This window comes from Spermophilus citellus (assembly GCF_964194105.1).
Source record: "Spermophilus citellus genome assembly, chromosome: 17".
In the NCBI taxonomy this organism is placed as follows: Eukaryota; Metazoa; Chordata; class Mammalia; order Rodentia; family Sciuridae; genus Spermophilus; species Spermophilus citellus.
Genome location: NC_138199.1, coordinates 50,645,824 through 50,666,313, shown reverse-complemented (window position 1 = coordinate 50,666,313; position 20,490 = coordinate 50,645,824). Strand labels below are relative to the sequence as shown.

Genomic DNA, 20,490 nt, shown 5'->3' with positions numbered 1-20,490 from the left:
TACCCCACAAACCACGCCGGACACTGTTTAAGCATAAGGAAGCTTCCCTACTCCATGAGAAATAAGGTTTCTATGTGTCTGTGCATATGCACATGTGCGTATGCATTTCAAAAGAGGATAAGAAGTAATATACAGAGCTGGGATCATAGCTCCGTGGTAGAGCACTTGCCTAGCATGCATAAGGCCCAGTGTTCAACCACCACTGCTGCACACACACATCAAGGAGTAATATGCAACCAACAGTAATGAATGATAACAAATTTTCCTTTTATTACACAGTTAAGGTTTAAATTTAGACTCTTCCCAATATGGGAAAGAAGAATTCCTCCTCACTGTTCATTTGTCCTTATAGCTGCAGCAAAATTGTTTTTACATCCCTTATCCTTAAATATATTTAGGTGGATATGGGGGGGGGTTCTAGTAGTATAAATCCCCCTCCATGTAATACAATTTAAAATAATTCTTTTACTCCTCATACTGTACTTACAGTAATCCTATATAATACAAACACAAATTTGTGAAAATAAAAAATTCTGTGGGTTACTAACTAAGCCTCCATGTGGGTTACTAACTAAGCCTAAACTGTCTACTAGTGAAGTAACATTGTACAAAAGTTTGTTTTCAATGCCCTTTCAGTCTACCAAGAAATTATAGACATTTCCCACTTTTGCAAAAAACTCCCATCTTCTGCATTCTGTTTGTTTCAATTATTCAGGGCAACCCAGGCTGATAATTACACAGTCCCCAGTTGCTGAGTAAAAGTGATGCTTAATTAGCCAGCAGGAAAGATCGATTAAGATCCAGCAGGGCATCTCGTGAGGTTCTCTCACATTCCTGGAGGGAATAGACTCTGGCTGTGCCCTTCCAAAGGATAAAATTCCCTGCTTCTAAGGAGTTGCAATGAGGTTTTAAAAGTAGAAACTACGAACGGGTGGCCGCGCAAATTAAATCCCAGCCATAACCCTGCAGATGCTCTCAAAGAGTTCCCAGTTTGAACATTCTGAATCATACCACCTCGGGTTGGAAAAAGCCAAAGTAACACTCATCCCCAACTCTTGTTCAGTGGCCACAGTTCAAGCAAAAGGTGGTTGGAAAATATTTTGTAAAAGAAAATTTTTATTTCCCCTCTAGCAAGTGCATACACCTTCAGGTGCTCACATTATAAGGTGCACAAATTAGATCAAGATCTCTTATTTTAAAAACTTAATAAGTATGATATTTCAACCCAGTCTGGAACGGAAACATTCCAACATGGTCAAAGAATCAACCGAACAAATCTGCCTTAAGTTTTCATTAGAGAAGAAGATGTCAAAGTAAAATCGGTAACAAAAATACACTGAAAATTACCCCACATTGCCTAACACCTTCCCTTTAGTAATTTGGACCAGCATAAATGCTTAGCTTTCCCTGTCTTTCTTTCCTGTTAAGCATAGAGTGTTCAATAAAAGCCATCATAAAATTCCAAAGCTAAAAGCAGAGTAATCATCTTAAATACATAATTATTAAAATATTTTTATTTGGTAAAGTACCATATGCTTGTCTGTCTCAAATTCAATTTAAGTAAATATTAAGCTTCTGCCAGATAAAGGACTATCACCAGTGTATTTCACTTTGTTAATTTACACACTATTAGAGTTTATTAGTAATAAATTGTTTCAAAGCTTTCAAGGAAGCATAATGGAACTGATTTTTACAAACCTAGCTTTGATTTGCTGAAAGCCCCGTAGAATATGGTCTCTGCACTCCCTTGCACCAACACTGAGGTTCTCATTTCTCAAGCCTTCTGCCAGGAAATCTTCAGCATCTAAAAGAAAAGGAAAGGCAGTCAACAGAAAAAAAGAGGCAATAAGGGGGAAATCAAAAGAAATGAATTTTTTCACTTTAAAAATTTCATAGTTGCAGAACAATGTGAATGTACTTAATACCACAGAACTACACACTTAGCAACAGTTGTGTATGGTGAATTTTATATTATGTATATTTTGCCATAATAAAGACTAAAATTTTATGTTTGCCTATAAGTGACATGTTCTAGGAATCCAAGACCTTACTATGAATTTAGAAAGGTGATGCATATACTAACCACAAAAATAGCTACTTTTTCTAAACTATTTTAAAGATACATTTATGTGTTAATTGTCACTGATGGCAGAGGATGGGCTGTCAATTTCATAAAAATATAAATATTATAAATAAGTCACAGAAGGTCACAGAGCAATAGAAGCCAGAAAAGAAATATCACAATTAGAGCTAAAATTAAAAAAAAATAGAGCTGAACTGCAAAATCAAGAACAAAAGGGCAGGCATTCAAAGAAGAAATATTAATTAACAGATGCATCATCAATGAAAATGACAGTGCAACTGAGGGAAGGAACCCACATGGAAAAGAAAAATGTGTTCAAGAGAAAGAAACTGCAATTAATGTGAACATACATTATAAAATAGGGACATGATGAAAATACAAACTGTGAAACAAATCATGGTATGTTGAAGAAAGAAAGTGGGGGACATACACATTTTCAAAGGCAAAATACATTGATAATAATTGCAATTGCCATAAATAGCAGCTAAACACTTCATCCTGCACACAATGTTCATTATTTCTAAAAAGAATATAAATAATATAGTTAAATTGGGGCCTCCAAAATTTGTGCCTATGATACGAAACTGTACCATATATACTGTCAAAATAGCGTCATGAACTTATAAGGTTGAGTTACATAAGAACACCCAAAAATTTGTTTTACATTTATACCATTCAATAATACCAAACCAAAAAAAAAAAAATCCTAAATAAGCATCGCTAGGACTTTTGATGAGGTACAAAGTCCTGAAATTGAAATTTTTGCACAGAACCAACCAACATCAACATCTAAGCCCTGTATTGCATCCATTTCAGAGGTCACTTCGTGCATTCCTCCAGGGTCTTCTGATTGCTAAAGAACAAGGAAGGGGAAGTCGAATTAAAAGGTAAAAACAAATTACAGTCAAGATTCATCTAATGCAATATATCCTATTAACAGGACAAAAACCACATGATCATCTCAATAGACACAGAAAAAAAACATTTGACAAAATTCAACAGCCTTCATGATAAAAACACTTGAAAAACCAGGAAGAGAAGGAAGCTTCCTTAGCCTGATATAGGATATGTACAAAAACCCCACAACTAGGGGATAGGGTACAGTTCTGTGGTAGAGTGTAGGATTAGCATGCAAAGCCCTGTGTTCAATCCCCAGCACCAAAACCAAAAACAAACAAAAGCCTACAGCTAACATTGTACTTAATGGTGAAACACTGACTGCTCTCCTCCTATTCCTAAGATCAGGAACAAGACAAGGATTCTTCTCTCACCACTTATACTCAACATTGTACCAGTGATGTTAATCAGGGCAATTAGACAAGAAAATGAAATTTAAGATTTCCAGATTGGAAAAAAAGATGTAAAACTATCTCTATTTGCAGGTGACATGTTCTGGTATATAGAAAACCCTAAGGAATTCACTGAAAATCTGCGAGAACTAATGAAAGAGTTCAGTAAGTTTGTAAGGCCAAGATCGATGTATAACAATCAGTTGTATTTGTACACAGTAGCAATAGACAAACCAAAAAAAAAAAAAATTAAGAGAATTCCATTTAAGATTTTATTAAAAATAATCAAATACTTAAGAATAAATTTTTCAAAAGAAGTGTAAAACTTACACTCTGACAACTACACAACATTGTTAAAAAATTAAAGAAGACAGGATGGAAAGACAGCCCATGTTAATGAATTGGAAGATTAAATATGATTAAGATGGCAGTTATCCTCAAATTGCTCTAAAGATTCAATGCAGTCCCTATCAAAATCCCATTTGGCTTTTCTGAAGAAATTTGCAAGCTGATCCTAAAATTACTCTGGAAATTCAAGGGACTCAAAGTAGCCAAATCAATTTTTTGGTACCAGGGAATAAACACAGAGGTGCTTAACCTCGGAGCCACATCCCCAGGCCTTTCTTCTTTTTTTTCTTTTTATCAGTTATTTTATTTTTATTTATTTATTTTTTGTATTTGTAAATGGACAGAATGTCTTTATTTTATTTGTTAATTTTTAAGAAAAAAATATTTATTTTTTAGTTGTAGTTGAACACAATACCTTTATATTGTTTACTTATTTTTATGTGATGCTGAGAATTGAACCCAGGGCCTTGCACGTGCTAGGCAAGTGCTCTACCACTGAGCCAAAACCCCAGCCCTTATTTGTTAATTTTTATGTGGTGCTGAGGATCAAACCCAGAGCCTCACACATGCTAGGTAAGCACTTTGCCACTGAGCCACAACCCCAGCCCTTATCAGTTCTTTTTTGTTATGCATAATATTAGGATTCATTTTGACAAAATTATAAAAGTATGGAATATAATTTGTTATAATTCAGTCCCCAGTATTTCTCATTTCATCCCCCAGCATTCCCTTCTAATTTACTGATCTTTCTGCTATTTACTTATATATTTTTTTTTTAAATTAATGTCTTGTGGATATACATGATGCTGAGATTCACTGTGGTTTACTCATATATGTACATAGGAAAATAGGTCAGAGTCATTCCACTGTTCTTTCCTTATCCCATTCCTCTTCCCTCCCCATTCATCCACTCCACTGATCTATTTTTTTACACCCCCTCCCAATTTTGGTTTAGCTTCTGCATTATCAGAAAAAAACATTTAACATTTGACTTTTGGGGACTGCCCAGATCTTTTTATTATAATAATTATTTTTTATTTTGAGACAGGATCACTCTAAGTTGCTTAGAGCCTCACTAAGTTGCTGAGGCTGGCTTCAAACTTGCAAGCCTCCTGTCCAAGGCTCCCAGGTACTGGGATTATAAGCATGCGCCACCTGCCCAGCTAGCCAAAACAATTTTGAGACAGAAAAACAGATTTAGAGAACTCACACTTTTTGATTTTAAAATTTGCCATAAAACTATATCACTCAATGCAATATGTTACTAACATAAGTATAGATGTACAGATAAAAGAAAAAATGGAAAATTCAGAAATAAACCATTAAACTAGTCTCAATTATAGGCCAGAATGCTAAGACAATTCAATGGAGAACGAATAGTTTTTTCAATAAATTGTTCTGGGACAACTGAATATCCACATGCAAAAAGAATGAAGTTGGACCTCTAACTCTTACATTATACAAAAATTAACTAAGCTAGTCACAGTGGTGCGTGCCTATAGTCCCAGACTCAGGAGTCTGAGGTAAGAGGATCATTTGAGCCCAGGAGTTCAAGATCAGCCAAAGCAACAGAGCCAACCCCCCCGCCCAAAAAAAATTAACTCAACCTGAGTCAAAGATTCAAATAAAAGAGCTCAAACTACAAAACTATCAGGGGAAAAAAGATATAAATCTTGGGCGAAGCAATGGTTTCTTAGATATACCTAAAGAACATATAATAAAAAAGTTGGGTAGGTTGGCACATGCCTGTTTAGGAGGCTGAGATGGGATGATCCCAAGTTCAAAGCCAGCCTCTGCAAAAGTCAGTTGCTAAGCAACTCTGTGAGACCCTGTCTTTAAATAAAAAATACAAAATAGGGCTGGGGGTGTGGCTCAGTAGTTGAGTGTCCCTTTCAATTCCCAGTACCTCTCCCTCCCAAAAAGAACATACAACAAAAGAAAAAAGTGGACATCATCAAAATTAAAATAAATTAAAATCTATTGTGCTTCAAAGGAGGCTATTAAGAAAGTGAAACGACTACCTAGAGAATAGAAGATTTTGCAAATAATACAGCTGAGAAGAGATTTCTAAGTAGATATATAAAGAACTCTTACTGTTCAATAACAATTAGGCAATAACTCAATTTAAAAATAATTAAAGGAACTGACCAGGTATTTCTCCAAAGAAGATACACAAATAAGCCAACAATCACATGAAAATATGCTCAACTTCACCAGCCCTTAAGAAAATGCAAATCAAAACACAATAATATACAATTTCACACCCACTAGGATGACTGCAGTCCAAAAGACAGACAATAATAAGCATTGTTGAGGTTATAGAGGAATTAGCACTCTCTCATACATTGCTGGTGGGAATGTTTAGCCATCTAAAAAGGCTAAACAGAAAGTAATCATATGAATCAGCAAATCTATTACTAGATACATACCCAAAAGAAATGATAGCAGGTGTTCAAACAAAAACTTGTACACAAATACGCATTAGCAGCAACATTCATAATAGTAAATTTAAAAAAGTGGAAACAAATGTCAATCAATTGGATAAATGTGGTACATCCATATGATAGAATGTTCAGAACTTAAAATCAACATACTACAGTGATGCAGCCACAACAACTCACAATAGCTAAACTATAAAACCAACCTAAGTGTCCTTCAACAGATAAATGGATAAAGAATATTACTCAGTCTTAAAGAAGGATGAAATTATGGCATTTGCCAGTGAATGGATAGAGATAGAGAATATCATGTGAAATAAGCTAATCCCAAAAAACCAAAGGCTGAATGTTCTTTCTGATACATGGAGGCTAATTCACAATAAGTGGGGTGGCTAAGGAAGAATAGAGTTACTTTGGATTAGATGGAGGGGAGTGAAGGGAGGAGAGAGGAATGGGGTAGGAAGAATAGTAGAATGAATCAGACATTATTACCCTATGTGCATATGTGAGTGCGTGACAGTCATGATTCTACATCATGTATAACCAGAAGAATGAGAAACTATACTCCATTTATATATGATGTATCAAAGCACATTCAATTGTCATGTATAACTAATTAGAACAAATAAAAAATTTACAAAAAGAAATGAAGGGCTGGGGTTGTAGCTCAGTGGTAAAGCACTTGCCTGGCACATGTGAGGCAGCGGGTTTGATCCTCAGTACCACATAAAAATAAATAAAAATATAAGTATCATGTTCATCTACAACTAAAAATATTTTTAAAAAAAGAAATGAAATACTGATACATATTTCAACATGGATGAGTCTGTGAAATCATTAGGCTTAGTGAAAGAAGCTAGTCATCAAAGACCACATATTGTATGATTCCATTTACTTGAAATATACAGAATAGGCAGATATACAGAAACAGAAGACTAGTAGGAACTGGGTTGTTTTCAGTGATATAGCACATGCTTAGCTTGCATGAGACAAGCTAAAAAAAATTTTAAAAAAAGAAAAAATAGCAAAGTAGTTTAGTATATTAGATTACTAGATGGTTGCGTAAGACTATGAGAATTGGGAAGAGGTATTGGGGGTATAAAAGTTAAGAGGTTTAGGGTTTTTTTGAGGGGGTATAAATGTTATAAAATTTATTGTTGGTAATGGTTACACAACTCTGTGAAAAAACTAAAAGCCATTGAATTGTACACTTTACACAACTGAGTTGTATGATGTGTGAATTACGTCTCAATGAAGCTGTTAAAAATATAAATACAGGGCTGGGGTTGTGGCTCAGTGGTAGAGCACTTGCCTAGCACACGTGAGTCACTGGGTTTGATCTCTAGCACCACATTAAAAAAAAACCTAAATAAACAAAAATATAAATACATACATACATATAATACTGCATCTATCCTTCTGAACTTTCAAAATTTAAGGAAAATGAAAACATCTCTCAAACAGCCAGACAACAAAGAATAAGTCACTCACAAAAGAACAACAAAATCAAAAGTTCCTCAACACAAAGTAAGCATCATTAGATGAAATTTTTACAAAGTTTTAAAGGAAAACAGGATGTTGGTTATATAGGAGACCAGAAAAATATTTTTCAATAGTCGAGGCTCTGAATGTCTGCCACCTACATTATTTCCTGGAGAAGATGTTTCTCAGGACACTCTGACCCACGGACAGAAAAAGGTGGTGATGAATGCCAGGTGTGGTGGCACACACCTGTAATCCCAGCAATTCTGCCTTAGGAGGCCTATGCAGGAGGATTACAAATTCAAGGCCAACCTCAGCAACTCAGGGGAACCCTGTCTCATAATAAAAAATAAAAAGGGGGCTGGGGATGTGGCTCAAGCAGTAGCGTGCTCGCCTGGCATGCGTGCAGCCCAGGTTCGATCCTCAGCACCACATACAAACAAAGATGTTGTGTCCACCAAAAACTAAAAGGAAATAAATATTAAAATTCTCTCTCTCTCTCTTTAAAAAAAATTTTTAAAAATGGGCTAGGGATGTAACTCAGTGGTAGAGCACCCCTGGGTTCAATCCCTAGTATCAAGAAAAAAGAAAAGGTGATGATTAAAACCTGAAATACAAGTTCCTGGTTAAGAAAAGAATAGAGAAAGAAAAAAAATGCTAAATTACTCACTTACATAAAGTCAATGGGTTCTATTCCACCCTTGACAGTGATAATTAAAGAAAATAAACTTAACTATGATTTTTCAAAACATGAACTTAATAAAAGAAGAACTGAAGATTTTAAAAAACATTTAATAGAATAAAATACAGGAAAAAGGCAAACAAAATAGCATTAAAATAGAATTAGTAAAATAAACTGAGGGGTATAGCTCAGTCTAACACGTACAAGGCCCTGGGTTTGATCTCCAGCACCACACACACACACACACACACACACACACACACACACACACACACATCAATGGTGATGATTTTGTAAAAAGTTCAACTTTGATACCCAAGTGTCTTCTATATTTCTATAACAAAGATTTTCATACTATTTTAAAAAATAAAGTGAGTTTAATTACTATTTAAAAGATACTTAAAAATGAAACTGAAATTAAAAGAAGAGAGGTTTGTAAAAATATCTCAGGCAAATTCTTTTAAAAGCAAGAATGGAAATAATTCATATCAAAGTAGAATTCAAGGAGCAATTTAAACTAGGGCAGAGTCATTTTTTAATACCAAGTATAATGTACAACAAAAATAACCTTCTAACCCTATGTGCTAAGTAGCATAGTACCAAAATAGGTCAGTGAAAATTGTGAAATAAATAAATATATATATATGTAGGCAAATTACTGGAAAAACTATTCAAATGCCACCATCAATCCTGGAAAAATCAAGTAGACAAAAATAGATAATATAATGATAGGGTCTATCGGGTAGAAACAATGCAAGCTATACATGTAAATTTTCATTAAAAATTAAAAATTTTTAAATATCTAAAAAGAGATAAAAATCAATTTTAATGGTATTTATTTCTTTATTTAATCCCATAGGTCCCAAATATGGTCATTTTAATATGCAATCAGTTTATAAGTTATTGGGATAGTTTGATTTTTTGTATTAAATTTTCAAGTCATTGTACATTTTACTCTTACAACACATCTCAGTTCAGACTAATCACATTTCAAGCTCATAGTCTCACGTAGAGAGCAGCTACTACATTCGACAGTGCAGATATACAGTATTCAAATAAATATAAAGAAGACAGTAGTGGTAAACCAGACTTTGTAACCTAAAATCAAAATACAGACTTTACAAACTGCCATGGAAAATTTATAAAGGTTGATGAAACACAGGATCACAAAGAGACCTCAATAATTTCTTTTAAGAAGTTCCTTACTCAAAAATTAGTAAAATTTTATTTTATGACCATAATGAAATAAAACCAGAACTTACTTATTAAGGAATAGACAAATCCCTCCATATTTTAGACACAGACAACATCAACTCGTACATATATATTTAGGTCAAAGAAAAACTAAAAAATTATAATTACCATGAAAGGAAAAAATAGCCTGTATAAAAATTATAAGATATAACCAGCATTGTACAGTGATCAATTCGTAGGCTTAAATACTTTCAGTGTTAAATAAGAAAGAATGAAAATAACTGCATTTAGCACCAAACTCAAGAAATCAGAAAAGAGCAATAAAATAAGCCTATAGAAAATAGGAGGAAGGAAACAATAAAGATAAAAGCAGAAATTAATGACTCAGAACAGCAGTTTTCTAATGGCGCTCTCTGGAGTTCATAAGCCTCTGATAAGGAAGCTGAGGGTGGGCAAGGGAGGAGGGCTGGAAACTCCCCCGCTGCCCTTCACTCCTCTTTGCTTTAATCACAAGGGCTCCGCTTTTATCTATTTTCAATATGGGCATTTCATATGATTTTTTTTAAAGGGGTTTCATTTAAAAGCCACTAACCTTAAAAATAGAGGAAAAAATGTCTAAAAGCTAACCAAGAATTAAGAGCAGGGATTTTTCAGTGGTTGTGGGGAAATCCAACAAATTAATAGACCATTAGCAGATGTAATCAAGAAAAAAAAAGGAGGGGAAAGCACAAATATTCAAAAAGTAGGTAAAATAAAGGGGAACAGCAACAAATAGAATTTTTAATAAGACAATGAAATATTTTATGAAAATGATCTCAAGTTTTTCTAAAATTTTTTCTTTTCTGTTCTTTTATGTACAATTTAAGTTTTTCGAGGGTGGGTATTATTTTACCCTTTTACAAGGCTATTTTCAAATGGAAAGTACAATGTGAACAAAATAAAATGTCATTCAAATAAATCTGAAAATCTCAATGAAGCAGTTACTGAAAAATACATAAATTTCTAGGTACAGGTTAACACCCTGGGTTCAATCCCAGTACCAACAAAAAAATATGTATACATCACAGTGAAATTCAAATAGAAAAATGTAAAGAAAACTAACACAGGCATATTACAGTCAAAATACTGAAAGTCAAAGATAAAGAGAAAAAAAAAATCAAAGCAGCCAGAGGAAAAAACCCATTACATACAGGAGAACAATGACAAGAATGAGAGTTGAGTTTTCATCAAAAATATTGAAGGCAGTTGGGCACCATGGCGCACACCTGTAGTCCCAGCAGCTCAGAGTCTGAGGCAGGAAGATCTCAAGTTCAAAGCCAGCCTCAGCAAAAGCAGGTGCTAAGCAACTCAGTGAGACCCTGTCTCTAAATAAAATACAAAATAGGGCTGGGGATATTGCTCAGTGGTCGGGTGCCCCTGAGTTCAATTCCCAGTACCACCCCCCAAAAAATCAAAGGCCAAAACACATTGGAATGACATTGAAAATATTGAAAGGAAAGAGAAAAAAACAAAACCCACACTTGTCAACTCCAAAGTCTATATCCAATGACAACAGTCATCAAAATATGGACATAATAAAGACATTTTTCAGATTCAAAAAAATGTTTTTGTTTTGTTGTTGTTGGGTGGTTTTTGTTTGTTTTGGTGGGTTTTTTGTTGTTGTTTTGGCGGTGGGGGCCTGGAAACCTTCACAAAAAGAAGCCACCTAGCTGAAGGAACTGACAGTGGAAGGAAGTGTCTACAGGAGGACAAGCATGCCAAGTACATGGGTCAATCTGTAAACATTAAAGCTCTTAAATTCTTCAAAAAACAATAGACAGGTGGCTGAGATGTGGCTCAGTGGTAAAGCACTTGCCTCCCACGTGTAAGGCACTGGGTATTTGATCCTCAACACCACATAAAAGTAAATAAAAAAAAATAAAGAGGTATGATTTTAAAAAACAATATTAAAATGGATTACAAAAGTCATAAAGATATGACAACAGGAGAACAAATAGTAAAATAGTAGACCCTAAATCTATCCATAACAATAGAGATGTAAATAAACTACATAGTCCAATTAATAGCAGAGAATGTCTGAATAAAAACTCAAGACTCACTCACATGCTGTCTATAAGAGACATACTTTAAATATAAAGGCAAAGGCTAAAAGTAAAAGAATGGAAGACAATACAGTATGCAACAGTAAGAACAAGGAACATTGAATGGCTATATTAATATCAAACAAAGTAGACTTCAAGAAACCGAGCAATGTCATGCATGCCTGTAATCCCAGCAGTTTGGGAGGCTGAGGCAAGAGATCGCAAGTTCAAAGCCAACCTCAGCAGATTAGAGAGGCCCTAACCAACTCAGTGTGACCCTATCTCAAGTAAATATAAAAACGAGTCTGGGGATGTGGTTCAGTGGTTAAGCATGCCTGAGTTCAATCCCAATACCAAAATAGAAGAAGAAAGGAAGTATTGCTGAGCACAGTGGTACATACCTAATCCCAGCAACAGGAGGATTTGAAATTCAAGGCCAGCCTCAGCAATTTAGCAAGATCCTGTCTCAAAATTAATTTTTAAAAACGGACTGAAAATGCAACTCAGTGGTAAAGAGTCTCTGGATTCCATCCTTGGTACCAAAAAAAAAAAAAAAAAAAAAAAAAAAAAAAAGTGGGAGGAGGAGTATTACCAGAGATGTAAAGAGGTTCTGAGCTTCAAAATACTTGAAGCAAACTCCAGAAAGAGACAAAGACATATACACAAAAAGTTGGGAACTTTCTTATCATAATCTCTGAGAATAAAATTCAATGATTTTATTCTCATTGAATAAGAAAAAGAAGGACAAATTAAATTTCAAGTAAGGACCCCAAAATGTTATCAACTTTTTTAAAAAAATCTAATCAACTTGCATAGGACATACCCAACCACATGTAGAATATTGAACCAGAGATACCATATTCTAAGCCGTATCAAAAGTCTGGGGGTTTTGTTTGTTTGGTTGGTTGGTTGGTTTTGTTTTGTTTTGATTTGTTTTTTTTTGCAAGGCGGGGAATTGAACCCATTCAGTTTCTTTGCTCATGCTAGCAAAATGCTCTACCACTAAGCTTAATATCCCCAGCCATATTAAGTCTTAATAAATGTAAAAAAAATCATAGAATACACTATATTTTTTGAATCAAATAACAGTAAGATATATAAAAGGCCTTAACAATTTGAAATAATGTACATCAAGGAAGAAATATTTTTCTCTGAACCTGAAGAATATTTCAAAATTAGTTTTTATAGAATACATCAAAATTCATAGGTTGCAACCAAATCCATGCTTGAGGGAAATATAAAGCTTAAAATATTTAGATAAGAAACGTTTAAAGCCTGACAGTCTAAGTTTGCAGTTTAAGAAACTAGAAAAAAGAAGAACAAATTAAGTTTCAAGTAAGAAAAATAAAGTAATAAGAGCAAAAATCAAATAAAGGAAACATCATATTTGGTTTTTGTTTTGTTTTGGTACTGAGGGTTGAACTCAGGTGCACTTAACCACTGAACCACATCCTCTGTCCTTTTTATGTTTTATTTTGAGACAGGGTCTCACTAAGTTGCTTATGGCCTCATTATTTTGCTAAGGCTGTCCTCAATCTTGTGATTCTCCTGTCTCAGCTTCCCAAATTGCCGGGATTACAGGCATGAGCAAATGTGGCCAGTGGTTATTTTTAAAGAGGAATAAATTTGATAAACTCCTAACAAGAATTACCAAAGAAAAAACCCCACAAATTTCCAATATCAGGAATAAAGAAGAGATATTATGAAAAAAGTCTCACAGAATTAAAAAGAATAAATATTATTGACATCTCTTTGCTAATAAACTTGACAGATGAAACAAAAACTTTCTTTTCTCCCAGTTTATACAACTAGCAAGTGTTCCAGCCAAGATATGAACTCCAAGTCTGAACTTCTAATGTCTTTCTGTACTGCTTTTCTCCACATACTGATATGGCGATATAATTATTGGTAACTAAATTATGGTACATTCATATTTGAATACTATGCAACCGTTAGAGTATTTAAAGAGATTGAGAGGGGAAAAGGAAGAGAATACATTTCTTAGACTCTAGAAAACAAACACAAACAAGTTTTTGCTTCCCTCTAATTAAAAAAAAAAGATAGCTACTCATTGTAGAAAATTTGGAAAACAAAGAAATTAATATAAGAAAGAAAATTAAAATAATTTGCAATCCCACCCCTCCTTTAATTTTTATTCTATGCTAACAGGACCTTTTAATTTTTCATTTATGAAACTAGGATATCTATTCTCAAGTTTTCCCTTCTAATACCGGTTACTGGTTTTTTACAGATTCATATAATAAAACCCTACATAGCCACTTAAAATAATATCCATGAAGAAACCTTAAAGAGTTAAAAAAAATCACACAGCATATTTTTATTGAAGAAAAAGGAGGAAGAGGAAGAAGAAAATTGGAGTTCTGACATTACTTGACTTTAAGACTTAACTCTCAGGCTACAGAGATCAAGATAGAGTGGAACTGTTTTAAGAACAGACACATACATCAATGACACAGAGCAGAGAGCCCAGAAATAGACCCACACAAACACAGCCAAGTGATCTTTAACAATGGAGCAAAGGCAATTCAGTGGAGAGAGGCTACTCTTGTTCAACAGTTTGTTCTGAAACAACTGGATGTTCATACATAAATAGTAATAATACCATCAACAACAATATAATAATAATAGTTAAGAACCTAGACCTAGCTCTTATGCTTTTTACAAAAATTAATTCAAAGTGTACAAGACCTAAGTGTAAAACAGAAAACTACAAAACCTTAGGAAAAAAAATACAGGAGGAAAACCAAATGACCTTGAGTTTGGTAATGAGTTTTTAGAAGCCACACCAAAAAAGCATGATGATGATGATGATGATGATGATGATGATGATAAGGTAGTTTCATTAAATTGGAAAATTTCTGCTCTATAAAAAAATTTGTGAAGAGACTGGGATAAAATATGCAAAACACATACCTGATACAAGTTTTTAATCCAAAACATAGAAAGAAGGCTTAAAATCAATAAGAAAATAAACAACCTAATTAAAAAGTGGGCAACAGACACCTCACAAAAGATATACAAATGAAATTTGTATATTTGTATTGCAGATGAAAGGGTGTTCATTATGCCATTAGGGAATTGCAAATTAAAACAATAATGAGATATTATAACATATCCATTTTAATAGTTAATTCCAAAAACACTGACAATACCAAGGGCTGATGAAAATACAGAGCCATAAGACCTCTCATTCATTGTTGATGGGACTACAAAGTGGGACAGACACTTCAGAAGACAATTTGGCAGTTTCTTACAAATCTAAATGTAATTTTACCATAAGATCCAGCAGTTATGCTCCTAAGTATTTTTCACAATTGAGCGGAAAAATTTATGTCCATACAAGAACCTGTACATGAATGTTTACAGCAGCTTTATTCATCATTGCCAAAAGCTGAAGCAACCAAGATGTCCCTTAAGAAGTGACTGGATACTCAAATTATGACACATTCAAAATAGAATATGATTCAGTATTCTAAAGAAGTGATCTATTGACACACACACACACACACACACACAAACACACACAAGACATGGAGGGAATGTAAATGCATGTGATTCCTATGACATGACATCCTGGACAAGGCAGCACTACAGAGAGACAGTTAAAAGATCAGTGGCTGGCAAGAGTTCACAAGAATGAAGGAGGGATGAACAGATGAAGCACAGGGATTTTTAGGGCAGTGAAACTATAGTTTATGATATTGTACTGGAGGACACATGATATTATGCAGTTGTCAAAACCTATAGAACTTTGCAACACAAAAATTGAGTCCTTAACGTCTGCAAATTTGAAAAATCCAGGTTGGTAGATGAAGACTGTAGCAACATAACCTAAATGTATTACAATGTATGAAATAACCTCACTGAAGGGGTTGGGGAAAGATGCTACACAGCTCTGCAAATGAATAGAGTTCATGAAACTAAAGGCACAAAAAACTGCACATAAATACTGAACTCTAGTCAATTATGTTGTCTGCCACGGGTGTGGGATTAACAACTCCTACAAATATTACATGTTTATTCTGATAGAAGGATTGAGTAAATGGATGATGAATGGCAGGTGCCAGATTTCTCACCACTGGAGTGGAAAGGAAGGGATCAAGCAGAAAGAAGAGCAAAGAGAAGAATCTAGAACTTGTGGTAATGAATTTGAGTTGAAGACATTGGCAAGAATTCATGTATAACTTTGTAGAGATACAGACAGTTAAATATAGAAAGGTTTGTAGATATGTTAATATAGATTGGGTTACTATGCACAAATATATTTCTTTGTGAGAGAGCCTAAAAGAAGTGACTTCCCATGAAGCACACCTAGCCCCTACATCTTGAATTCTTTATTTGTGTGTGTGTGTGTGTGTGTGTGTGTGTGTTGAGGATTGAATCCAGTGTTTCATGCATGCTAAGCATGTGTTATTCTACAGAGTGATACTCTTCAACCCCATCTTGATTTCTTCTTCAATGCAAGAAACAAATGCTCCCTGAGATATTGCTGACCTAGGGACAGGTGTGGGAAATATACAAGAGTATCTTATAATCCAAAAAGTAAAGAAATGCTGAATACACACATGTACACACACTTATGGGACATGCCAAATGGGGCACAGTTTCCAACTGAAAGAGCTCCCAATAGTCAAAGCTGAAACAATTTGAGCAAGAAAATAAATATTGGATGATAACCTGAAGCATAAAATAAGTATCCATGAGTTCATACTGATATAAATACATAATGGGATAAATTAACAAACAGAAGACAGGAGGCACATCTCCAGTGCAGAAGAATTCCAAATCATTTATATAAATAAATGAGTGGGGGAAGCATTACTTCCACTCCTTAAGTGTAGGCTGCACACAGTGACTTCCTTCCAAGGAGTGTGGTATGGCACGGGAGAGTAAAGAGTAACTTCACAGTGGAGAATCCTGACAGACACTACCTCAGCCAGGTGTTCAAGGTCAACATCAAGTCATAAATCATGTTGATAGTGTGCATCCTTGAATGATGTGATAAAAATGGCACATTTTCTCTGTGATCTTCCTCCCCACAACTCTAGCCAAATCATGAGAAAAACACTAGACAAACTCTAATAGAGAGGCATTCTACAATACGCCTGATCAGTACTCCTCAAAAATGTCAAGGTCATCAAAAACAAGGAAAGTCTGGGAAGTAGTCATAGCCAAAATGAGCCCAAAGAGACTAAATTAAATGAAGTATCCTGGCTAGAATCCAGGAGCAGAAAAAGGACAATAGTCAAAAGCGGGAAAACTGAATCAACCCTGGATTTTAGTGTCAGTATTGGTTCATTAATTATAACAAAAGTGCCCTACTAAGGTAAAATGTTAATAATAAGGGAAACTGAAGAGAAGGAATAGGGAGATTCTATACTATCTGCTAAATTTTTTCTGTAAATCTGGAATTACTGAAATTGTTCTTTCCTTTTTTGGACATTGTTGTTTTTTTGTTTTGTATTGTTTTGGTGCTGGGGATTGAGCACAGAGACAATTTACCACTGAGCTATATCCCCAGTCCTTTTTACTTCTAATTTTGAGACAAGTTCTCTGTAAGTTGCTGAGGCTGTCCTCAAACTTGAGATCCCCTTCCTCAGCCTCCCAAGTATGTGTATGTGTGTGTGTATAGTATGTAAATGTGTGTGCATGTGTAGAATATATATTTATATACATATACACACTGGCACACTATTCCTATAGATGATACACATACACCCACACACACATAATTATTTTGAACTTAACAATCTCTACTAAATTCTTCCCTCAAACCAGTTTTACTGAGATATAATTAACAAACATCCTAAGTTCTCATAAATAGAATGTCTGTAAATTTGTTTAAAAGGAATTAATAGGACATAACTACTCTCCAATGATGTCACTAAGGACAAATTGATATTTTAATTATGACTTTACCTTTTAGGTTTCACTTCAAATTAATTTTTTTAAAAAACCTTCCTTTCAAAATGCTTCATGAGTTCATGTGTTTAAAAAATTTTAGTACTTGTTCTTTCACTGCAAGTGGCATACTCAGGAAAATAAAAGGACAAAAAGATAATTTCTTTCATGTGTCTTATCAGATTTTTAAAAATCTGCTCTAAAAATATGTCCATGAGCTTACTAGATAAAGAAGCATATAATCAAGAAAACATAAATAAGTCAAAAGGGGGACTGGGGATGTGGCTCAAGCGGTAGCGCGCTCACCTGGCATGCGTGCGGCCCGGGTTCGATCCTCAGCACCACATACCAACAAAGATGTTGTGTCCCCGAGAACTAAGAAATAAATATTAAAAATTCTCTCTCTCTCTCCTCTCTCACTCTCTCTTTAAAAAAAAAAGTCAAAAGGAAGGGCCATATGAGGGACTGTATCTCTAGTATTATACACACTTTTATGAAGCCAGCATACCTGGATACCAAAACTTGATAAAGACATTAAGGAAAAGAAAATTACAGCTCAATATATTTTCTCTCCAATTTAGAAGATGATGCGTCTCACAGTGATTTTAACCCAAAAGTGCCTGAGGAAGCCTGCTTGGAATACACTGCTCACCAATGAACAGGGAAGAGATTTTAAAAGGTCCCTCGATATATCTCCTCCATGGTCAACATTCTATCTGATGGGTTTTTCCATTAAGTGATCAACATTTTACCAACAAGAACTCCTCTAACATAAATATCACATCCTGACACATAGGATGCCTTGGGCTGGCTCCCTGCAATTGCAACACCCAGCATGAAAAGCACCACTTAACTGCAAAAACCACCCAAGGCCCTTCTGACATCAAAGCACTCGCTCCCTGGAGGACTGGTGCTTATGTGGTCTGCTCACAGTTACCTTCAACTAGGGAGGGAGCAAGATCACGTGGTACAAATGACCTTGTCCCAAAGAAAAAAGACAACATCAAAAACATGCTATAATTGGGTGCAGTGGCAATGCCTATAATCTCAGCAGCTGTAGAGGCTGAGACCCAAGGATCAGAAGTTCAAAGCCAGCCTCAGCAACGGTGAGGCACTAAACGACTCAGTGAGACCCTGTCTCTAAATAAAATACAAAAGAGGGCTGGGGATGTGGCTCAGTGGTTGAGTGCCCTTGAGTTCAATCCCTGGTACCCCCCAAACAAACAAACAAACAAAACACCATGCCATAAACAATGCCACATTATCTAAGTGCATTTATTCTTCAACAAATATTTATTGAGTACTTTTTATATGCTAAGCACCGAAAGAGTGACCAAGATAGATCTAATTTCTATCCTAAAAGTTTACAATCTAGCAAAAAATGTAGCTTAAATAGAAAATTAGATTAAATTGTGATATGAAATATTAAAAATGGGAAATGATTAGTGTATAGGCTTGTGATAGAAGCACCTAGTCTAGCAGAGAAGGTAGGTCAGGGGAGACCTATCAGAGAATTGATCTTTCATCTGAAACCTCCAAATTAGCAGGCCAAGTATGTGCATTGTTGGAGTCAGATTGGGGTGGAGAGTTGGTAGGATGAAAAAAAAATGGCCCAGGCACAAAGAACATCATGTGCAAAGGTCTAGAGATGAGCAATCACAGTTGAGTTAGAGAGAATGAAAAAACTTTCACTTGGAAAGCAGAACACAAAGGTCAAAAACAAGGTGAAAGGTTAATCTAGAAGGCAAGCTTATGGCAATATATAGTATTTTGTACTAAAGGTAATATATGATCATTTTGAATCCCATATTCAAAAGAAACACAGCTCTGACAAGGATGTGTCTTCCCATTATAATTCACAGCTGCCCTAAAGCAAAAACTCCTTCAGCTTCCAGGCAGCTTAGAGACCTCTGTGCAAACAAGTCAGAGTTGGACAGGAAGACGGAAGGACAAGAGAACAGAGAGCATGTGCAACTCTGGAGGTATGATACGATCAAAATATTCCTGCAAAGAACTGCCATCTAAAAGGATTTGAAGGCCAGCTAAAAAGTTTTCTGACCTGGCAGGGTGCACCAAAATCTCTAGGTTTCATGGACACCTTGTCCATTCACAAGGCTACTATTTTTGTCTATCTGCAGAAAAATGACCTTTTTTTTAAACTACTCAAAGATCAATTTGGCCTCTTTTTGTTTTGTAAGTAATGCTCCTAATTCACTGAAAGAAAGAAAAAAAAATATATATATATATATATCAATGTTCCCTAACAGTTACAAATGTTATTTGTTGATATTTGTTTCTAAAACTCCAAAGTTTGCTTCAATCAACCTTTTATTTGGAGGCAAGATGAATGGCCAAATGCTGTTGAAAACAATTCCACCAACCAAACACCAATCAAAGTGTTCCTACAGGGGATATTTTTGTGAAAGTATTCGAACTACTAAAGCAGAACTCACATTTCTGAGAAGAATAGCACAAATTGCTGCCTTTATTTGGCAATACACCCAAGAAAATATGTGAGATTTTTGTCTATGGGTGCAAACAGGTTAAAATGACCCACAGAATGGATTTTACAGAGTTTAATGCTGGGCAGTATCTCAGGTCCTGTCTTTCATAAAAAGAAGTCTCCAAGTACTTGTGAATATTACTTAAGTGTGAATGATTCTTCTGGCTGGGCAAGACCACAGAAATGTGCGTTCTCTCTCATTGCTGCTGATTTGATTTTCATTCCACTTCCACAACCCTCTGCTGACTGATGCCATCATTCCTCACCCAATCCCCTAGACCTTCTCTTCTTATCACAGCACCTCCTTGCCCATTGGTAGCCACACTCTCAAGAGGAAGATGGAATTGGAGGTGACAGGGCAGAAGAGGAAAAGAGGAGAGGGACAAGAGGAGTGGCAATTCTGTCCTCCCTTCCTTTGGGCTCCCTCCATCGGTTCTCATCTCCCCCCAGGACCATCCTCCCATCTGT

General features: G+C 35.2%; 1 protein-coding gene across 1 annotated transcript in view; it reads right to left on the bottom strand.

Annotated features, from left to right (window-relative positions):
* The window catches only part of SKAP1 (src kinase associated phosphoprotein 1), a 283,362-nt gene that overhangs the window by 248,526 nt on the left and 14,346 nt on the right, over positions 1-20,490 (bottom strand). The window contains exon 2 of the mRNA XM_081272824.1: positions 1,699-1,804. Within this exon, the coding sequence (XP_081128950.1) occupies positions 1,699-1,804 (106 nt within the window). The remainder of the gene's footprint in view (positions 1-1,698; positions 1,805-20,490) is intronic.